Raw genomic sequence first — 19598 nt, forward strand, 5'->3', positions numbered from 1 at the left:
CTGTGAGTTAAGAGGAAAGTCACAAACACAGGGATGAAACAGGTTTCAGCAAAGGAGGCCATACTTACTAGATAGACTGAGGATAGGAAAGGGATCTATGCAGTCAGCACAAAAAACTACAAAAAGCCACGCAGAGTGTGCAAAAAGACCCCCGCACCGACTCACGGTGCGGAGGTGCCACTCTGCAACCCAGAGCTTCCAGCTAGCAAGGCAATATCATGTTAGCAAGCTGGACAAGAACTTAGCAAGTACTAAGAAATATATTCAGTACACAATGAGCAACAAATGAACTAGCAGGGACTTAGCTTCTGCTGGAGTAGACAGGTCATCAGAAAGATCCGAGAGAGATCTGAACCAGTGCTAATACATTGACAGCTGGCATGGAGTAACGATCTGAGTGGAGTTAAATAGAGAAGCCAACCCAGCCGCAAACGAGGGCAGCTGAGGAAGCAACCTCAGAACCAGTAGTTCCACTCACAGCCACCAGAGGGAGTCCATGGACAGAACTCGCCGAAGTATCATTCATGACCACAGGAGGGAGTTCAAGAACGGAATTCACAACAAGAACCCCCCATAGGCAGATCCTGTACTGTATAAGGCAGCACCCCCCCATAGGCAGATCCTGTACTGTATAAGGCAGCACCCCCCATAGGCAGATCCTGTACTGTATAAGGCAGCACACCCCCTCATAGGCAGATCCTGTACTGTATAAGGCAGCACTCCCCCCCATAGGCAGATCCTGTACTGTATAAGGCAGCACTCCCCCCCAATAGGCAGATCCTGTAATGTATAAGGCAGACCCCATTAATAAAACACAAATAAATACTCACCTCTCTTCCTCCTTGCTCCAGCGGTGCTCTGATCTCCCGCTCTTGTCCTGACAGCGGGCGCCGGGCGGTGACGTCATCGCGCTCACTGTCAGTGTAGGCATCTGCGACGTCAGACGCTGACAGGGGGATGATGGGGGGAAGGCGCGCAGCTTCCCTCATCAATACAGTGAGCTGTATCGGCTACATGCCGATACAGCTCACCATGTGATGACAGGCGGGGGGCCCACTGCTGGCACCGGGCCCCCCCGCCTGCTCAGGGGCCCCATAGCGGCAGAGCAGGGAGATTGATTCTCCCTGCTCTGCCGTAGAATGTAACTGTATCGGTGTGCTGTGCGCGCCGATACAGTTACAGTAGCGTAGCTCCAGGTGGGCCCCCTCAGCACTGGGCCCGGGGCGCCCGGTGCTCGGTAGCTACGCTACTGTGTCTCCCCTTCCATTGGCTGTGTTTTTTTGGCAAACTCCAGTCGGATCTTTTGGTTCTTTGCAGAGATGAATTTCTTCTTGACTGGTGCATTCAGCCCTACTGCTCTTAGCCATCACACCACAGTTTGGAGACTCGCTTTGACCCCATAATCTTCATTCATTTTGTGCGACATCTGTACAGTATGGACATCAGATACTGACTTTTTCTCAATAATGTGATCAACTTTGGAGGAAGTTTTCTGTGGTCGTCCACTTCTAGGTTTGTCAGCTGTTCGATAACCTTCTTTTTCTACGAGCAGCTGAATTCCATAGCTCCTCTTTTTGGCTTTTGCCTGACTTCACTCTCAGAATAATACACTTCCTGACATCTGCTGACACATTTGTCTTTGTCATATTTTAACCAAAAAACACACAAATAAAGAAAAATAGAAAATTTAGGCAACATTCGACTACCCATGACAACATTTGCAAGATATTTGACAAGGCAAATATTGAAAACGAACACATAAATGGATAAAACAATGTCAAGCACAATGTTCATCGTTATAGCTGACAACCATTTGCTTCCAGTTTACTGAAATCACCAGGAAAATGGCAACAACCAGACAGAAGTAATCACACTTTACAAAAAAAATGCAAGATTTTTGGTCGCCTCTGTACATCTCTGGCCCAGATGTCACCTCTGCTGTCCAGAATCCTGGAGTGTCTATCAGCCATATCCTCCTTCTTCTCCTCTCGCCTCCTCAAGCTCAATGTGGACAAATCTGAACTCATCATCTTTCCTCCATCTCACATATTTTCCTTACCTGACCTATCTATCACAATAAATGACATCACGCTTTCCCCTGTACCGGAAACCTGCTGTCTCAGAGTAACCCTTGACTCTGCCCTATCTCTCAAACCGCACACCGAAGCTCTCGCCACCTCCTGGTCAAACATATCTCCAGAATTCGTCCTTTCCTCAACCCTCAATCTACTAAAATGCTTGTGCATGCCCTCATCATCTCCCGCCTCGACTACTGCAACATCCTCCTCTGTGGCCTACCTGCTAACACTCTTCCACCTCTCCAGTCCGTCCTTAACTCTGCTGCCCGAGTAATCCATCTCTCTCCTCGCTACTCCTCCGCTTCCCCCCTTTGCAAATCTCTTCACTGGCTCCCATTGCCTCAGCGTATCCAGTTCAAATTACTAACACTGATCTACCAAGCCATCCATATCCTGTCCCTCCGAACTGATCTCATGATATTTTCCCTCACGTAATCCCCAGTTCTCCGAAAAACTCCTTCTTTCCTCCACACTTATTTGTTCCAGAAACAGCGCCACACCTGGTTACGTGTGGTATTTCAGCTCAACCTCATTTATTTCAATGGAAAAGAGCTGTAATTCCACATACAACCCACGGACAGGTGTGGTGCTGTTTCTAGTCATGTAAATGTCATCCTTTCCTTATTTATTTTTAGCTCACTCCATTATATGAGCTGGTAAAAGAAGTGCCGTGTTACTCGGTGAAAAGACTGTACCTGAAACGAGCCATAGAAGAGTATATGAACGAGGACAGCTCGTGTCGGTGTAAGCCGTGCCAGAACAATGGGCTGCCGGTGGTCGAGGGTACAACGTGCACCTGCCACTGTAGGCCATACACATTTGGCACTGCCTGTGAAAAGGGCATCCTGGCCCCGGACGATCCCGGTAAGAGTCACAATGACATGAGATCTGGAGCTTTCTTTTTTTTGTGCTTTTATCTTGTGAGACACTGCGCCCAGTGGCAGCGCCTGGTATTACAGCTCAGTCCAATTCTGCTGCATTACCAGGCGCAGCCACTACCAAAGTGTGGCACTGTGTCTACAAACAGCTGATGGGGAGGGGGTACTGAGAATGAAAACCCCATCCGATCTAATACTGATGGCCTCTGTAAGACTTTCTGATTTACACTTTATGCAGAAGCTGCAAAATATAAATCCCACACGTGTTATATGATAGGTGACATATGAAGAGTATTCATCTATGGGTGTCACCACTATCGATCACTCATGTCTCCCTTTTTCTACCAGGCGTTATCGATGGTAACTGGGGCTGCTGGACATCCTGGAGCGCCTGTGCTGGGAGCGCGGGGAGGCGGGTGAGGAGCCGGGTCTGTAATAACCCTTCCCCTGGCGCTGGAGGGAAGCACTGCATCGGGGACTCAATAGAAAGCCAGAAATGTGAAGAGGACGACTTACAGGATTTACGGTTTGTCTCTTCCATGTCCTATTACTGGTCTGCAAAATCTGCCTGTGTAACTCATTGCCAGACCCAACTCTACTGAAAGAGACTGCAGGAGAAGAAAGAGACTGCAGGAGAAGAAAGAGACTGCATGCGGGGACTGTATGGGGGAAGCAACTGCATACAGGGACTACACAGGAGGAGGAGACTGCACACAGTGACTGTACAGGGGGATGAGACTGCACACAGGGACTGCGCACAATGACTGCACAGGAGGAGACTGCACACACTGTATGAGAGAAAAGACTGCATACAGGGACATCTGAGAAGGAAGAGACTGTATACAGGGACCGAACAGGAGGAGACTGCACACAGTGACTGCACAAGAAGGGGAGACTGCACACAGGCACTGCACAGGAGGAAGAGACAGCACACAGACACTGCACAGGAGGAGGAGATTGCACACAGTGACTGCACAGGAGGAGGAGACTGCCCACCGTGAGTGCCTAGAAAGAGGTGAGTGACCACGGTGGCTGCACAGAAGAGACCGCACAAAACAATGACTGCACAGGAGGAGACTGCACACAATGACTGCATAAATAAGAGGAGAGTGCACACAGAGATCGCAAATTTTATTGCGATTTTATCGGACAACAATACAAGATAGTGAGCAATTGTGAAGTATAAAGGAAATGATACAGAGTTTTCTAAATATTTTAAAAATATAAATCTAAAAATTGTGAGGTGCATTAGAATTTAGCCCCCTGTAGTCTGATACTCCTAAATTAAATCCTGAATGACCAATTGCCTCCAGAAATCACATAATTAGTATATTGAGTCCACCTGGGTGAATAGAAGTACAACTGTTCTATAAAGGCCTCAGAGGTTTGTGTGAAAACATTAGGGATCAAACACCATCATGAAAACCAAGGAGCTCACTAGACAGGTCAGGGATAATGTTGTGGAGAAGAGTAAAGCAGGGTTAGGTTATTAAAAAAAAAAAAAAAAAAACATCTCATGGAGCACTGCTCAATCCATCATCCAAAAATGGAAGGAGTATGCCACAACTGCAAACTTACCAAGACATGGCTGTCCACCTAAACTGACATCCCAAGCAAGGAAAACACTAATTATAGATGAAGCCTAGACGCCCATGGTCATGGAGGAGCTGCATAGATCCACAGCTCAGGGTGAAGAGAACCTGTCCATAGGACATCTTAGTCCTGTACTCTACAAATCTGACCTTTATGGAGTGGCAAGAAAAAAGATTTTTTTTCAGTTTGCACACAACCTTGTAGGGGACACATCAATCATGTGGAAGAAGGAGCTCTGGTCAGATGAGACCAAAGGAGAAGGTTCTTTTTAGCTAAATTCAAATTGCAATGTGTGATGAGAAAACTAACACTGCACATCACCCTGAAAATACCATCCCTATCATCACACATGGTGGTGCCAACATCCTGCTGTGGGGAGGCTTTTCTTCAGCAGGGGCAGGGAAGCTGGTCAGAGGTGATGGGGAGATGGATGGCGCTAAATACAGGGCAATCATGGAAGAAAACCTATTAGAAGCTGCAAAAGACATGAGACTGTGGTGTAGGTTCACCTTCCAGCCCCAAAGGACAATAACCCCAAATATCCTGCCAGAGCTACAATGGAAGGTTAAGATTAGAGCATATTCATGTGTGTGACCGGCTCAGTCACCGTCCAGACCCAAATTCCAGAGAATCTGTGACTTGAAGATGTGAAAATTGCTGATCGCAGTCGTTTCCATCCAATCTCGCCGAGCAAGAGCGATTGTGCAAAGAAGGGGTAAAATGTCACCTATAGATGTGCAAAGTTGGTAGAGACAGACCCCCAAAGACTGCAGCAGTAACTGCAGAGTAAGGGGGTCCTACGGAGTACTGACACAGTGGACTGAATACAAATGCACCTCACAATGTATTTGTAAAATTTTTAGAAGACCTCGTATCATTTCCTTTACACAGACATCACAGATACTTGTCACTTTGTGCCGGTATCACATAAAGTTCCAATAAAATACATTTATGTCTGTGGGTGTAACATGAAAAACTGTGGAAAACAAATTGAATACTTTTCAAGGCACTGTATGTATGTATGTATATAAGTCTCTCATCCTGACCTCAGCTTATATCTCTGCTGAAGACAGCGGTGTATGTGAGCGTGTGGTGTGCACTGTGTGAAAAGTTCAGATGTGAGACTAGGGTCGCTGCAGATGGAGACATCATCTGCATCAGTATGCACGATGGGATGAAGCGGAGGGCAACTTTCAGCAGCGACTGACCGGGGCCATGTTCTGTGCTTTTTCCTGTGCTGTGCCTTGGGCATTGTCCTGTGACATGTCCTGTGCCTTGTCTTGTGCAGTGTCCTGTGCCGTGTCCTGTACTTTGTCCTGTGCTTTGTCCTATGCCATGTCATGTGCTTTGTCTTGCGCCATGACCTATGCTTTGTCCTGCGTTTTGCCCTGTGCTTTGTCCTGCGCCATGACCTGTCCTTTGTCCTGCACCATGACCTGTGCTTTGTCCTGCACCATGACCTGTGCTTTGTCCTGCACTATGACCTGTGCTTTGTCCTGTGCCATGACCTGTGCTTTGCCCTGCGTTTTGCCCTGTGCTTTGTCCTGTGCCATGACCTGTGCTTTGTCCTGCACCATGACCTGTGCTTTGTCCTGCACCATGACCTGTGCTTTGTCCTGTGCCATGACCTGTGCTTTGCCCTGCGTTTTGCCCTGTGCTTTGTCCTGTGCCATGACCTGTGCTCTGTCCTGTGCCATGACCTGTGCTTTGTCCTGCGCCATGACCTGTGCTTTGTCCTGCGTTTTGCCCTGTGCTTTGTCCTGCGCCATGACCTGTGCTTTGTCCTGTGCCATGACCTGTGGTTTGTCCTGTTCGATGACCTTTGCTTTGTTCTGTGCCATGTCCTGTGCTTTGTCCTGTGCCATGACCTGTGCTTTGTCCTGCGCCATGACCTGTGCTTTGTCCTGCGTTTTGCCCTGTGCTTTGTCCTGCACCATGACCTGTGCTTTATCCTGTGCCATGACCTGTGGTTTGTCCTGTTCAATGACCTGTGCTTTGTTCTGTGCCATGTCCTGTGCTTTGTCCTGCGCCATGTCCTGTGCTTTGTCCTGTGCTGTGTCTTGTGCTATGTCCGGTGCTGTGTTTTGTGTTGTATCCTGTATAGTTTATAATAACAGGGACATAAACCTTACAAAGACAAGACCAAGAGGAGACAATGAGCGTGTGTAATTTTCTGCAGATGTCCCTTGTCCATACTTATTATTTTCCAGGTCCTCTCTTCTTTTCTTAGGCTGAAGCATGACATGTTCATAATTCTTATGTCGTGAGTGAACTAAAACAAGTCAGTGCAGCACAAAGAGGCAGTCTGTCTTACAGCCAAAGCTTCTGTCAGCAGACACAGTTGTTACTCAGATAGGAAGATGGAGCGCCCCCAGACGCAGGGCTGCGGGGTACTCAGCACCGGGCTTCTCTGTCTCAGTTCTGGGGTTGTCACGGTGGCTAGACCCGGTCCGTGACCCTGCTAAGGGGCGTCCAGTGAAAGGTGTAGGTGGTGGTGCGTAGTGCAGTTCACGGTGAATAACGAGGACACAGGGTTGCAGTCTCTTTACCTCTTTACTGAAGGCTTCAGGATCCTCAATCCAGAGTACTGTTAACAGGGCTGTCTGAGACCAGCCGGTCCGAAGGCACATCCAGAGTTCCCTTTGCAGGTGGAAATCAGTGTCTACCTTCTAGCGCCTGTGTGTTGTAGTACCTCCCTGCTGAGCACCACGGGATAGTCCTCACAACTGTCGTGTATGTTTCTGTTCTTTCTCTCTCTTCGTCCCCCAGATGATATGGCTAGGACGCACCCGTATGACGGGGTAGGCCTGGAGCTATTTTATAGGGACCCTAGGGACGCCCCTCTCCCACAGTTTGCCTCCGTTGTCTTCGTTAGGTGTAATGGTGAGACAGCCAACCTATAGTTAACTGCCCGGCCGTAGTTTAAAGTAATGCGTGGAGTCTCTTACTTTCTCGGCATTTCGGCCACCGGCTACGCGCCTCAGAAGGATGTTGCTATTCTTGAGGCACGACTCCTTCTGGTATTATCTCCTTTTTGCTGTATTCCCGTTTCTCACTCTTCACAATAAACCTCGCTTCTCGTCCTTTCTTAGGAGTCTGCCACTGTAAGGCACAGGCACAACTCCGTAACGATTTGTCCCTTTCTAGGACTGCCAGGATCCCACCACTGACAGGTCCTCCCTGGAGCTCTTCCCAGCTACTTTCTTCCTAACTTCCTGTCCAACCCCCAGTTTTACCAGAGTGTGAGGAGTGGCCTACTAGATAGAACCACTCCCCCTGGTGGCTGGAGTGTGAAGTGTAATGTGTGTCTGTGATACCTGGTCAGGTGAACTCCTTTAGTGCCATCAGACATACCATCACTCCCCTTGGCAGCGGAACGACAGTACTGCAACGACCAGGACTCTGGGGCGCTGCACTCCCCCCCCCCCGGTTAAATCCAGTACTCCTGGACTGGGAAAAGAAAAACAACAATACATGTTAACAACAAACATACCAAATTTTAAAATGTAATAATCAAGTAATAACAACAGTGCTTCCCTTTATGGGAGGTGAGGACTCTTGAACGTTGCGAAAGTTTGGTCATGCACAGTTTATGACTCTCAGTCCAGTGGTTGTAACTTTAAAACAGCAGGGACCCCGGGTAAACAAAGGGGTCCCCTTTTAAAAGTTTTGGAGCAATTCACTGTCCATTGCCCCGTTGTCCATTTTTTTAAAACTTGTAACAAAGATATTTACACAAACACAATTAGCAACTTTTGTTAATACCTCCAAGTTTTGTAGCGAAGGGGAGTTTGATTCTTGGTGCTACGTGTAGACCTCCGTAGTGCAGGGGTTGCTATTGGCCTAGCAGGGCTCGCTGTTGTGAATTTGGATTCTGGGCTTCTGGGCTCCCCCGGTGGCTACTGGTGGAATTTAACTGGTGTCTTCATCTTCTATGTTCACCTGTTCCCATCAAGATGTGGGAGTCGCTATATAACCTTGCTGCTCTGTTAGTTGCTTGCCGGTCAACAATGTTATCAGAAGCCTCTCTGTGCTTGTTCCTGCTCCTAGACAACTACTAGATAAGTTGGACTCTTGTCCATGTTTGTTTTTGCATTTTTGTTCCAGTTCACAGCTGTAGTTTCGTTACTGTGTCTGGAAAGCTCTTGTGAACAGGAATTGCCACTCTGGTGTTATGAGTTAATGCCAGAGTTTTAAAGTAATTTCTGGATGGTGTTTTTGATAGGGTTTTCAGCTGACCATGAAAGTGTCCTTTCTGTCTTCTGCTATGTAGTAAGTGGACCTCAAATTTGCTAAACCTATTTTCATACTACGTTTGTTATTTCATCTCAACTCACCGCCAATACATGTGGGGGGCCTCTGTCTCCTTTCGGGGGATTTCTCTAGAGGTGAGCTAGGACTAATATTTTCCTCTGCTAGCTTTATTTAGTCCTCCGGCTGGTGCTGGGCATCTAGAATCAACGTAGGCATGCTACCCGGCCACTGCTAGTTGTGCGTTAGGTTTAGTTCATGGTCAGCTCAGTTCCCATCTTCCAAGAGCTAGTTCCTATATATGCTTATGCTATGTTCTCTTGCCATTGAGACCATGACAGTTTGACCGGCCAGCAAAGTGTTAATTGTTTGGGCTGAAGCAGGAGAAAAAGAAGTGTTGAAGGGAAATTTTTTTTTTTTTTTTTCTTTTCCCCTCAGAGTTTTGCTGCCTAGCCCTTAATTGCTGTCTAGCTGCTTCTTACCTCCTCTTAACCCTTGAATGGCTCTGTGTCCACCTGTTTGTAATGGATCTTCAGAGTGTAACTGCAGGTTTGAATAATCTCGCCACGAAGGTACAAAATTTGCAAGATTTTGTTTGTCATGCACCTGTATCTGAGCCGAGAATTCCTTTGCCGGAATTTTTCTCGGGGAATAGATCCGGGTTTCAGAATTTTCGAAATAATTGCAAATTATTTTTGTCCCTGAAATCTCGCTCTGCCGGAGACCCTGCACAGCAGGTCAGGATTGTGATTTCCTTGCTCCGGGGCGACCCTCAAGACTGGGCTTTTTCATTGACACCAGGGGATCCTGCGTTGCTCAATGTGGATGCGTTTTTTCTGGCCTTGGGGTTGCTTTATGACGAACCTCATTTGGAGCTTCAGGCAGAAAAAACTTTGATGTCCCTATCTCAGGGGCAAGATGAAGCGGAAATTTACTGCCAAAGATTCCGTAAATGGTCTGTGCTTACTCAGTGGAATGAGTGCGCCCTGGCGGCGACTTTCAGAGAGGGTCTCTCTGATGCCATTAAGGATGTTATGGTGGGGTTCCCTGTGCCTGCGGGTCTGAATGAGTCCATGACAATGGCTATTCAGATCGATAGGCGTTTGCGGGAGCGCAAACCAGTGCACCATCTGGCGGTGTCCACTGAGAAGTCGCCAGAGAGTATGCAGTGTGATAGAATTCTGTCCCGAAGCGAGCGGCAGAATTTTAGACGGAAAAATGGGTTGTGTTTCTATTGTGGTGATTCTACTCATGTTATATCAGCATGCTCTAAGCGCACTAAAAAGCTTGGTAAATCTGTTTCCATTTGCACCTTACCGTCTAAATTTATTCTATCTGTGACCCTGATTTGCTCTTTGTCATCTATTACCACGGACGCCTATGTCGACTCTGGCGCCGCTTTGAGTCTTATGGATTGGTCCTTTGCCAAACGCTGTGGGTATGATTTAGAGCCTTTGGAGACTCCTATTCCTCTGAAGGGGATTGACTCCACCCCATTGGCTAATAATAAACCACAATACTGGACACAAGTAACTATGCGTATTAATCCGGATCACCAGGAGATTATTCGCTTTCTGGTGCTGTATAATCTACATGATGATTTGGTGCTAGGATTGCCTTGGCTGCAATCTCACAACCCAGTCCTCGACTGGAGAGCTATGTCTGTGTTGAGCTGGGGATGTAAGGGGGCTCATGGGGATGTACCTGTGGTTTCCATTTCATCATCCATTCCCTCTGAAATTCCTGAGTTCCTGTCTGACTATCGTGACGTCTTTGAAGAATCCAAGCTTGGTTCGTTACCTCCGCACCGAGAGTGCGATTGTGCCATAGATTTAATCCCGGGTAGTAAATACCCAAAGGGTCGTTTATTTAATCTGTCTGTGCCTGAACATGCTGCTATGCGAGAATATATAAAGGAGTCCTTGGAAAACACCGGATTACGTACCGGTAATGCTCTTTTATAGAGCCACGACAGCACCCACTGAGAGAGGGGATCCGCCCCTAGGAACAGGAAACCCTACGGAGAGATAAAAGGGGCGGTCCCCCTCGCTCCCACAGTTTGGGTTACAGAGATCGCGAGGAACCGCCCACCAGTATTAGTAGGCAATTCTATATCATCATTTTATCTTATACTACTAATATTTACAAGAACCAATCACCCTTATTTGTGCTCATATGCAAACTAATATATATATATATATATAAGGGAGGGAAGTGAAGGGGTGCTGTCGTGGCTCTATAAAAGAGCATTACCGGTACGTAATCCGGTGTTTTCTCTTCGCCACGACAGCACCCACTGAGAGACTTTCAGAGACAGTTATTTGGGGGGGATTATCGTGTTAAGAACCGATCTACCGAAACACAGGTCAGTGGAGGCAGATAAATCTAGTCTATAGTGACTATAGAAAGTAGTAGGAGACGACCAGGTTGCGGCCTTACATATGAGTTCTATTGGAACTTCTGCCCGCTCTGCCCAGGATGATGCTATCGCCCGGGTGGAATGTGCCTTTACAGTCTCAGGTGGATCTTCCCCTCTAGACGAATAGGCCAGGTATATCGCCTCCCGAATCCATCGGGATAATGTGTTTTTCGTAACGCCAGCTCCTTTCCTCTGACCCTGGAAGGAAACAAAGAGAGCCCTGCTCTTCCTCCAGGCGCTAGTCCTATCTAGATAGGTTATTACAGCCCTTCTCACATCTAAGGTATGGTATTTTTCTTCTTCCTGATTTGTAGGATTATTATAGAAGGCAGGAAGGAGAATTTCTTGAGATCTATGGAATTTGGTACTCATTTTAGGTAAGTAGGAAGGGTCTGTCTTTAGGACAATCCTATCTGGTAATATTGACATAAATGGAGGATCTACTGATAGCGCCTGTATGTCGCTGACCCTTCTTGCCGATACTAAGGCAACAAGGAGAGCTGTTTTGAGGGAGACATGTTTAATGTGAGCAGAATGTAGAGGCTCAAACGGGTGATTTGTTAAGGCTTCAAGGACCAGATTAACATCCCAAGGAGGTGAGTTGGGAATATGGACTGGTTCTGCTCTCTGGCAGGCTGAGATGAATCTGGATATCCATCTATCTCCTGCAACGTTGTGACTATACAAAGCCCCTAGCGCTGAAACTTGCACTTTCAAGGTGTTAACTGAAAGGCCTAAATCACGTCCTCTTTGGAGAAATTCAAGAATAATAGGGACTGGAATTTCTTTTGACAGGGCTGAGGGATAGAGGCTTAAAAATTTTCTCCATACTTTCACATAGATCGATGTAGTGGATCTTTTTCTACTCAGCAATAGGGTATCAACTACTTTATCAGAGAAGCCCCTTAGTTTTAACAGCTGCCTCTCAAATCCCAGGCTGTCAACCGTAGACCCTTCACATGAGGGTGGTTGAAGGGCCCCTGGAAAAGCAGATCTTGATTCTCTGGGAGAATCCATGGATCCGAGATGGACATGGCTCTGAGCAGGGAAAACCATGGTCTCTTTGGCCAGAATGGAGCGATCAAGATTACATTCGCTCTGTCCTCTCTTATCTTCCTGATGACTGTTGGAAGAAGGATCATCGGGGGAAAGGCATATGCTTTCTGAAATGTCCATGGAATCTGGAGGGCGTCGAGAACATCGGGGTTGTCTGTTCGGAACATTGAGGCGAATGTTTTTATTTGCCTGTTGTCTCTTGTGGCAAAGAGATCTATGTCGGGTATACCCCATTTCATAGTTATCATAGAGAATATTCGACGATTTAACACCCACTCCCCCTGATGGAGGGTATGACGACTGAGAAAGTCTGCTTTGGCGTTGTCTATCCCCCGGATATGTAGCGCTGATAAGGACAGAAGATGATCTTCGGCTATAGTCAAGATGTTTTCGGCTATAGACATGAGAGTGCCTGATCTCGTTCCGCCTTGATGGTTGATGTAAGCCACCGATGTCATGTTGTCTGAGAGTACCCTGGTATGTGTTCCGTGCAACTGTGGGAGGAATTCACATAGGGCATGATAGATGGCTTTTAGTTCTTTTTTATTAGAGGAGTCGTCTAACTCCGTAACCGACCACAGCCCCTGGACAACCTGGTCCCCCAAGTGTGCTCCCCAACCCTGAGGGCTGGCATCCGTAAAAATTATATTTGAGGGTTTGACCTCCCAGGGAACCCCACTAACTAGATGATCTGGCTGTAGCCACCAGGTTAGGGATTGGATTACGTCATTAGAAAGGGAAATTTTACCGTGTAATCGCCCCTGTAATTTTATCTCCTCATGTAAAATTGTATACTGTAAACACCTCGAGTGGAACTGCGCCCACGGAACTGCTGGGATACATGACGTGAAGGAGCCAAGCAAGGACATACCTTCCCGGAGGGAAATTATAGGTTTACCTAGTATGGACTGAACCTTATCCCTAATAGTTATTTGTTTAGATTCTGGGAGGAAACATTTTTGACTTAGAGAATCTAATATAATTCCCAAAAATACCTGCCGGGTTGTCGGGATCAGTCTAGATTTTTCCCAATTTATTATCCATCCCAAGTTCTGTAAGGATGAGATCATATGACATAGTCTTTGCTGACATTGTGAGGGGGATTTTCCCACTACTAGCAGGTCGTCTAAGTACGGAATTATGAGTGTGTCTTTTAATCTTAGATAAGACATAACCTCTGACATTAGTTTAGTAAATACCCTAGGAGCAATTGATAGTCCAAAGGGCATTGCTGTATACTGAAAGTGCCGTATACATCCATTTAATATAACCGCTACGCGGAGAAATTGTTGATGCTCTTTACAGATTGGTAGATGGTAATACGCATCTTTCAAGTCCAAAACCGCCATAAAGCAATGGGGAAACAGGAGTTTTACAGTGGATCGAATGGATTCCATTTTAAAAGTTTGATTTTCTAGGAAGGTGTTCAGTTTTTTAAGATTTATGATGGTTCTGAATGATCCATCAGGTTTTGTGATTAGAAACAGCGGGGAATAGAATCCTTTCCCTTCCTGAAGAAATGGAACCTCCACCAAAACTCCTTTGGATAGCAGATTCATTACTTCTTGCTGTAATGCCTCCTGTTGAGCCTGTGACTTTAAAGAAGTCAATAGAAATGAGTCCGAAGGGACTCGGGCAAATTTTAATTTTAAGCCAGAGGTGACGAGATTATTAGCCCAATTGTTCGAAGTTATTTTCCTCCATTGGTCTGAAAAAGAGGATAATCTACCTCCCACAGGTAGATCTGCTCTAACGGGGCTTGTCTTCAGATTTAAAAGGGCGCTTCCCAAAGAATGCACCTCTTTGTTTGGCGTCTCTAGGGGTCCAGCGATCTTGGTTTTTAAAATCTTTTCTTTTATTAAATATGGGCTTCCGGAACGCTTTCCTATAGAATGGAAGGTAGTTGTTATTAGGGAAGCCCTTCTTTCTCTCCCCCGCTTTAGTTAGAATCTCGTCCAGTTTGGTACCAAACAGGTACTCACCCTGACATGGGAGGCCACATAACTTAGACTTTGTCTGTGGATCGCCTTTCCAGCCCTTAAGCCATAGGGCTCTGCGTGCCGCGTTTGTGAGACCTGCTGATTTGGCTGCCAAACGTATAGAATCGGCCGATGAATCCGCCAAAAAAGCTGTAGCCCCTCTAATTAAGGGTATAGAGGACAGCAGTTTGTCTCTGGAAAGACCACTTTTAAGACCTTCCTCTAGGTCACTCAGCCAGACCAACATGGACCTAGCGGTGCATGTAGCAGAGATAGATGGTCTGAAGGCTCCCGTACACGACTCCCAGGCTCTTTTTAGTAGTGAGTCGGCTTTACGGTCTAACGGGTCCTGTAATGAGCCTGAATCCTCCACAGGTAGCAAAGATTTTTTAGATGTAGATGCTACCGCAGCGTCTACTTTTGGCGCTTTTGACCATGTCGAGAACTCTTCATCATTGAAGGGATACCGTCTCTTGGAGGATGGAGGTAACCCCCTTTGGCCCTGGCTTTCCCATTCTTTTTTAACTAAAGATTTTATTGCTGCTATCACCGGAAAAGAAGGCCTTTTCTTTTCCGATAAGCCAGCGAACATAATGTCCTGCTGTGTTCTGGGAATTTTAGAATCTTCGATACCCATTGTATTACACACGGACCTGACCAGGTTGTCAATACTATCCGTGGGAAAGCATGTATCTTGTTCCTCGTCTGAGGAAACATATTCGCAGGAGATGTCAGAGTCCGCTTTCTCTCTATCCGAAGATGGGTCAGATATAGGGGATTCATATCCTTTTTTACTTCTAGTATGTGGCTCTTTCTCAGAATCTCGCAAGGTTTGTAACTCTTGCCTTATCATGAGCCTGATGTCCTCAGATTTAACTGAGGCCTCCTCCCGCAAGGTAGAAGCAATACATGATTTGCATAACCTCTTTTTATAACTATCCGGGAGAGGCTGGAGGCATAATGCACACTGTTTGTGCTTCGTCTTTTCTGTTTTCTTTCCCTAAGTGTATAAAGGGAAAGGGAACACCAGTCAGCTTATGAGGGTAGGAGCACACTTACCCCAGTGAAGCTTTAACGGTACCGATTGACGAGGAGGTTTAGGTGGAGAATCGGATTTCTTCCTGGAGGATCCGCTCTGTTTGGAGCGACTGCTGCTGCCCCGTGTACGCAGGGTGGCCGTGGTGTCTTCTATGGAGAGCATCGCAGGGGTCTGTGACGCATCCATTGTGGACACCGGGCGCTTGTGCCGGTGTCCTTTTTACATGGGGGCCGCCATCTTCTTCCGGTTGAACCCGGAAGTGCTAACCACTTCCGGGTCGCGGCCATACTGTATGCACTCGCGCTGTCACCGGCATCAGCGCGGGTGTCGTCCACCTCCTCCTCCGCCCGGAGTTTCAATTCAGGACTCCCGGGTAAACTGTGGAGCTGCACGCCGCCTGAGCGCTCGCCAAAGCGCAGCGCTTACCTCTCCTCGGCGCTAGGTCCCGCAGACTGCCCGGATGGATTCCCATGAGCCAGGAACCCCTGCAGTTGTGGCCTCATGGCGTCTGCCAGCCGAGGGGGGAAACTGACGAGAGGACCCCCGACGCTGCATCCAGCTCTGGAGCCCTTGCCGTCCTCACAGGTAAACTGCGCAAGCGGCATCCAGGCTAGGCATCCTCTTCTCCGTGGATTCCCGTAGGAACAGGAAACCAAACTGTGGGAGCGAGGGGGACCGCCCCTTTTATCTCTCCGTAGGGTTTCCTGTTCCTAGGGGCGGATCCCCTCTCTCAGTGGGTGCTTTCGTGGCGAAGAGAAAAGGGACATATTCGTCCATCGTCATCTCCCTTAGGAGCCGGTTTTTTCTTTGTGTCAAAAAAAGACGGCTCTTTGAGACCATGTATTGATTATCGGCTTTTGAATAAAATCACTGTTAAATATCAATACCCATTGCCGTTGCTGACTGATTTGTTTGCTCGCATAAAGGGGGCCAAGTGGTTCTCTAAGATTGACCTTCGTGGGGCGTATAATTTGGTGCGAATCAGGCAGGGGGATGAGTGGAAAACCGCATTTAATACGCCCGAGGGCCACTTTGAGTATTTAGTGATGCCATTTGGTCTGTCTAATGCTCCGTCAGTTTTCCAGTCCTTTATGCATGATATTTTTCGCGATTATTTGGATAAATTTATGATTGTGTATCTGGATGATATTCTGATTTTTTCGGATGACTGGGACTCTCATGTCCAGCAAGTCAGGAGGGTTTTTCAGGTTTTGCGGTCTAATTCTTTGTGTGTGAAGGGTTCTAAGTGTGTTTTTGGGGTACAGAGGATTTCCTTTTTGGGATATATTTTTTCCCCCTCTTCCATTGAAATGGATCCTGTCAAGGTTCAAGCTATTTGTGATTGGACGCAGCCCTCTTCTCTTAAGAGTCTTCAGAAATTTTTGGGCTTTGCTAACTTTTATCGTCGATTTATTGCTGGTTTTTCGGATATTGCTAAGCCATTGACCGATTTGACTAAGAAGGGTGCTGATGTTGCTGATTGGTCCCCTGATGCTGTGGAGGCCTTTCGGGAGCTTAAGCGCCGTTTTTCCTCTGCCCCTGTGTTGCGTCAGCCTGATGTTGCTCTACCTTTTCAGGTTGAGGTCGACGCTTCTGAGATCGGAGCTGGGGCAGTGTTGTCGCAGAAAAGTTCTGACTGCTCTGTGATGAGGCCTTGTGCCTTCTTTTCCCGTAAATTTTCGCCCGCTGAGCGGAATTATGATGTTGGGAATCGGGAGCTTTTGGCCATGAAGTGGGCTTTTGAGGAGTGGCGCCATTGGCTTGAGGGGGCCAGACATCAGGTGGTGGTATTGACTGACCACAAAAATTTGATTTATCTTGAGACCGCCAGGCGCCTGAATCCTAGACAGGCGCGCTGGTCATTATTTTTCTCTCGGTTTAATTTTGTGGTGTCATACCTACCGGGTTCTAAGAATGTTAAGGCGGATGCCCTTTCTAGGAGTTTTGAGCCTGACTCGCCTGGTAACTCTGAGGCCACAGGTATCCTTAAGGATGGAGTGGTATTGTCAGCCGTTTCTCCAGACCTGCGGCGGGCCTTGCAGGAGTTTCAGGCGGATAGACCTGATCGTTGCCCACCTGATAAACTGTTTGTTCCTGATGATTGGACCAGTAGAGTCATCTCTGAGGTTCATTCTTCTGCGTTGGCAGGTCATCCTGGCATTTTTGGTACCAGGGATTTGGTGGCAAGGTCCTTCTGGTGGCCTTCCCTGTCACGAGATGTGCGAGGCTTTGTGCAGTCTTGTGACGTTTGTGCTCGGGCCAAGCCTTGTTGTTCTCGGGCTAGTGGATTATTGTTGCCCTTGCCTATTCCTAAGAGGCCTTGGACGCACATCTCGATGGATTTTATTTCAGATCTGCCTGTTTCTCAGAAGATGTCTGTCATCTGGGTGGTGTGTGACCGTTTTTCTAAGATGGTCCATTTGGTTCCTCTGCCCAAGTTACCTTCTTCTTCCGAGTTGGTTCCTCTGTTTTTTCAAAATGTTGTTCGTTTGCATGGTATTCCTGAGAATATCGTTTCTGACAGAGGGACCCAATTCGTGTCTAGATTTTGGCGGGCATTCTGTGCTAGGATGGGCATAGATTTATCTTTTTCGTCCGCTTTCCATCCTCAGACGAATGGCCAGACCGAGCGGATTAATCAGACCCTGGAGACATATCTGAGGTGTTTTGTGTCTGCTGACCAGGATGATTGGGTTGCTTTTTTGCCATTGGCGGAGTTCGCTCTCAATAATCGGGCCAGCTCTGCCACTTTGGTGTCCCCGTTTTTCTGTAATTCGGGGTTTCATCCTCGATTTTCCTCTGGTCAGGTGGAATCTTCGGATTGTCCTGGAGTGGATGCTGTGGTGGAGAGATTGCATCAGATCTGGGGGCAGGTGGTGGACAATTTGAGGTTGTCCCAGGAGAAGACTCAGCTTTTTGCCAACCGCCACCGTCGTGTTGGTCCTCGGCTTTCTGTTGGGGATTTGGTGTGGTTGTCTTCTCGTTTTGTCCCTATGAGGGTCTCTTCTCCTAAGTTTAAGCCTTGGTTTATCGGCCCGTATAAGATATTGGAGATTCTTAACCCTGTTTCCTTCCGTTTGGACCTCCCTGCATCCTTTTCTATTCATAACGTTTTTCATCGGTCATTATTGCGCAGGTATGAGGTACCGGTTGTGCCTTCCGTTGAGCCTCCTGCTCCGGTGTTGGTTGAGGGTGAGTTGGAGTACGTTGTGGAGAAAATCTTAGACTCTCGTGTTTCCAGACGGAGACTCCAGTATCTGGTCAAGTGGAAGGGATACGGCCAGGAGGATAATTCTTGGGTGAATGCATCTGATGTTCATGCCTCCGATCTGGTTCGTGCCTTTCATAGGGCCCATCCTGATCGCCCTGGTGGTTCTGGTGAGGGTTCGGTGCCCCCTCCTTGAGGGGGGGGTACTGTTGTGAATTTGGATTCTGGGCTCCCCCGGTGGCTACTGGTGGAATTTAACTGGTGTCTTCATCTTCTATGTTCACCTGTTCCCATCAAGATGTGGGAGTCGCTATATAACCTTGCTGCTCTGTTAGTTGCTTGCCGGTCAACAATGTTATCAGAAGCCTCTCTGTGCTTGTTCCTGCTCCTAGACAACTACTAGATAAGTTGGACTCTTGTCCATGTTTGTTTTTGCATTTTTGTTCCAGTTCACAGCCGTAGTTTCGTTACTGTGTCTGGAAAGCTCTTGTGAACAGGAATTGCCACTCTGGTGTTATGAGTTAATGCCAGAGTTTTAAAGTAATTTCTGGATGGTGTTTTTGATAGGGTTTTCAGCTGACCATGAAAGTGTCCTTTCTGTCTTCTGCTATGTAGTAAGTGGACCTCAAATTTGCTAAACCTATTTTCATACTACGTTTGTTATTTCATCTCAACTCACCGCCAATACATGTGGGGGGCCTCTGTCTCCTTTCGGGGGATTTCTCTAGAGGTGAGCTAGGACTAATATTTTCCTCTGCTAGCTTTATTTAGTCCTCCGGCTGGTGCTGGGCATCTAGAATCAACGTAGGCATGCTACCCGGCCACTGCTAGTTGTGCGTTAGGTTTAGTTCATGGTCAGCTCAGTTCCCATCTTCCAAGAGCTAGTTCCTATATATGCTTATGCTATGTTCTCTTGCCATTGAGACCATGACAGCTCGCTATGCTTGCTACCACTGGTGTAGTGCACTGCCTTCTAGCTACGCTTCTAGTGAGTCTGGGTAGCACTGGCATGCTGGATCTCTCAGAGCTGCTGCTACCAACAGTGGGTATGGCAGATTCGCTGATAGCAGAGGGAGGCTCCGCCGGTCCGACGTTGG

General features: G+C 47.4%; 1 protein-coding gene across 2 annotated transcripts in view; it reads left to right on the forward strand.

Moving 5' to 3' along the window:
- Positions 1 to 19598, forward strand: part of C7 (complement C7) — a 127872-nt gene that overhangs the window by 58670 nt on the left and 49604 nt on the right. For both annotated transcript variants that reach the window (XM_077281411.1, XM_077281410.1), the window contains exons 11-12: positions 2714 to 2942; positions 3305 to 3482. In XM_077281411.1, coding sequence (XP_077137526.1) covers positions 2714 to 2942; positions 3305 to 3482 — 407 coding nt within the window. The remainder of the gene's footprint in view (positions 1 to 2713; positions 2943 to 3304; positions 3483 to 19598) is intronic.

This window comes from Ranitomeya variabilis, chromosome 1 (assembly GCF_051348905.1).
Source record: "Ranitomeya variabilis isolate aRanVar5 chromosome 1, aRanVar5.hap1, whole genome shotgun sequence".
In the NCBI taxonomy this organism is placed as follows: Eukaryota; Metazoa; Chordata; class Amphibia; order Anura; family Dendrobatidae; genus Ranitomeya; species Ranitomeya variabilis.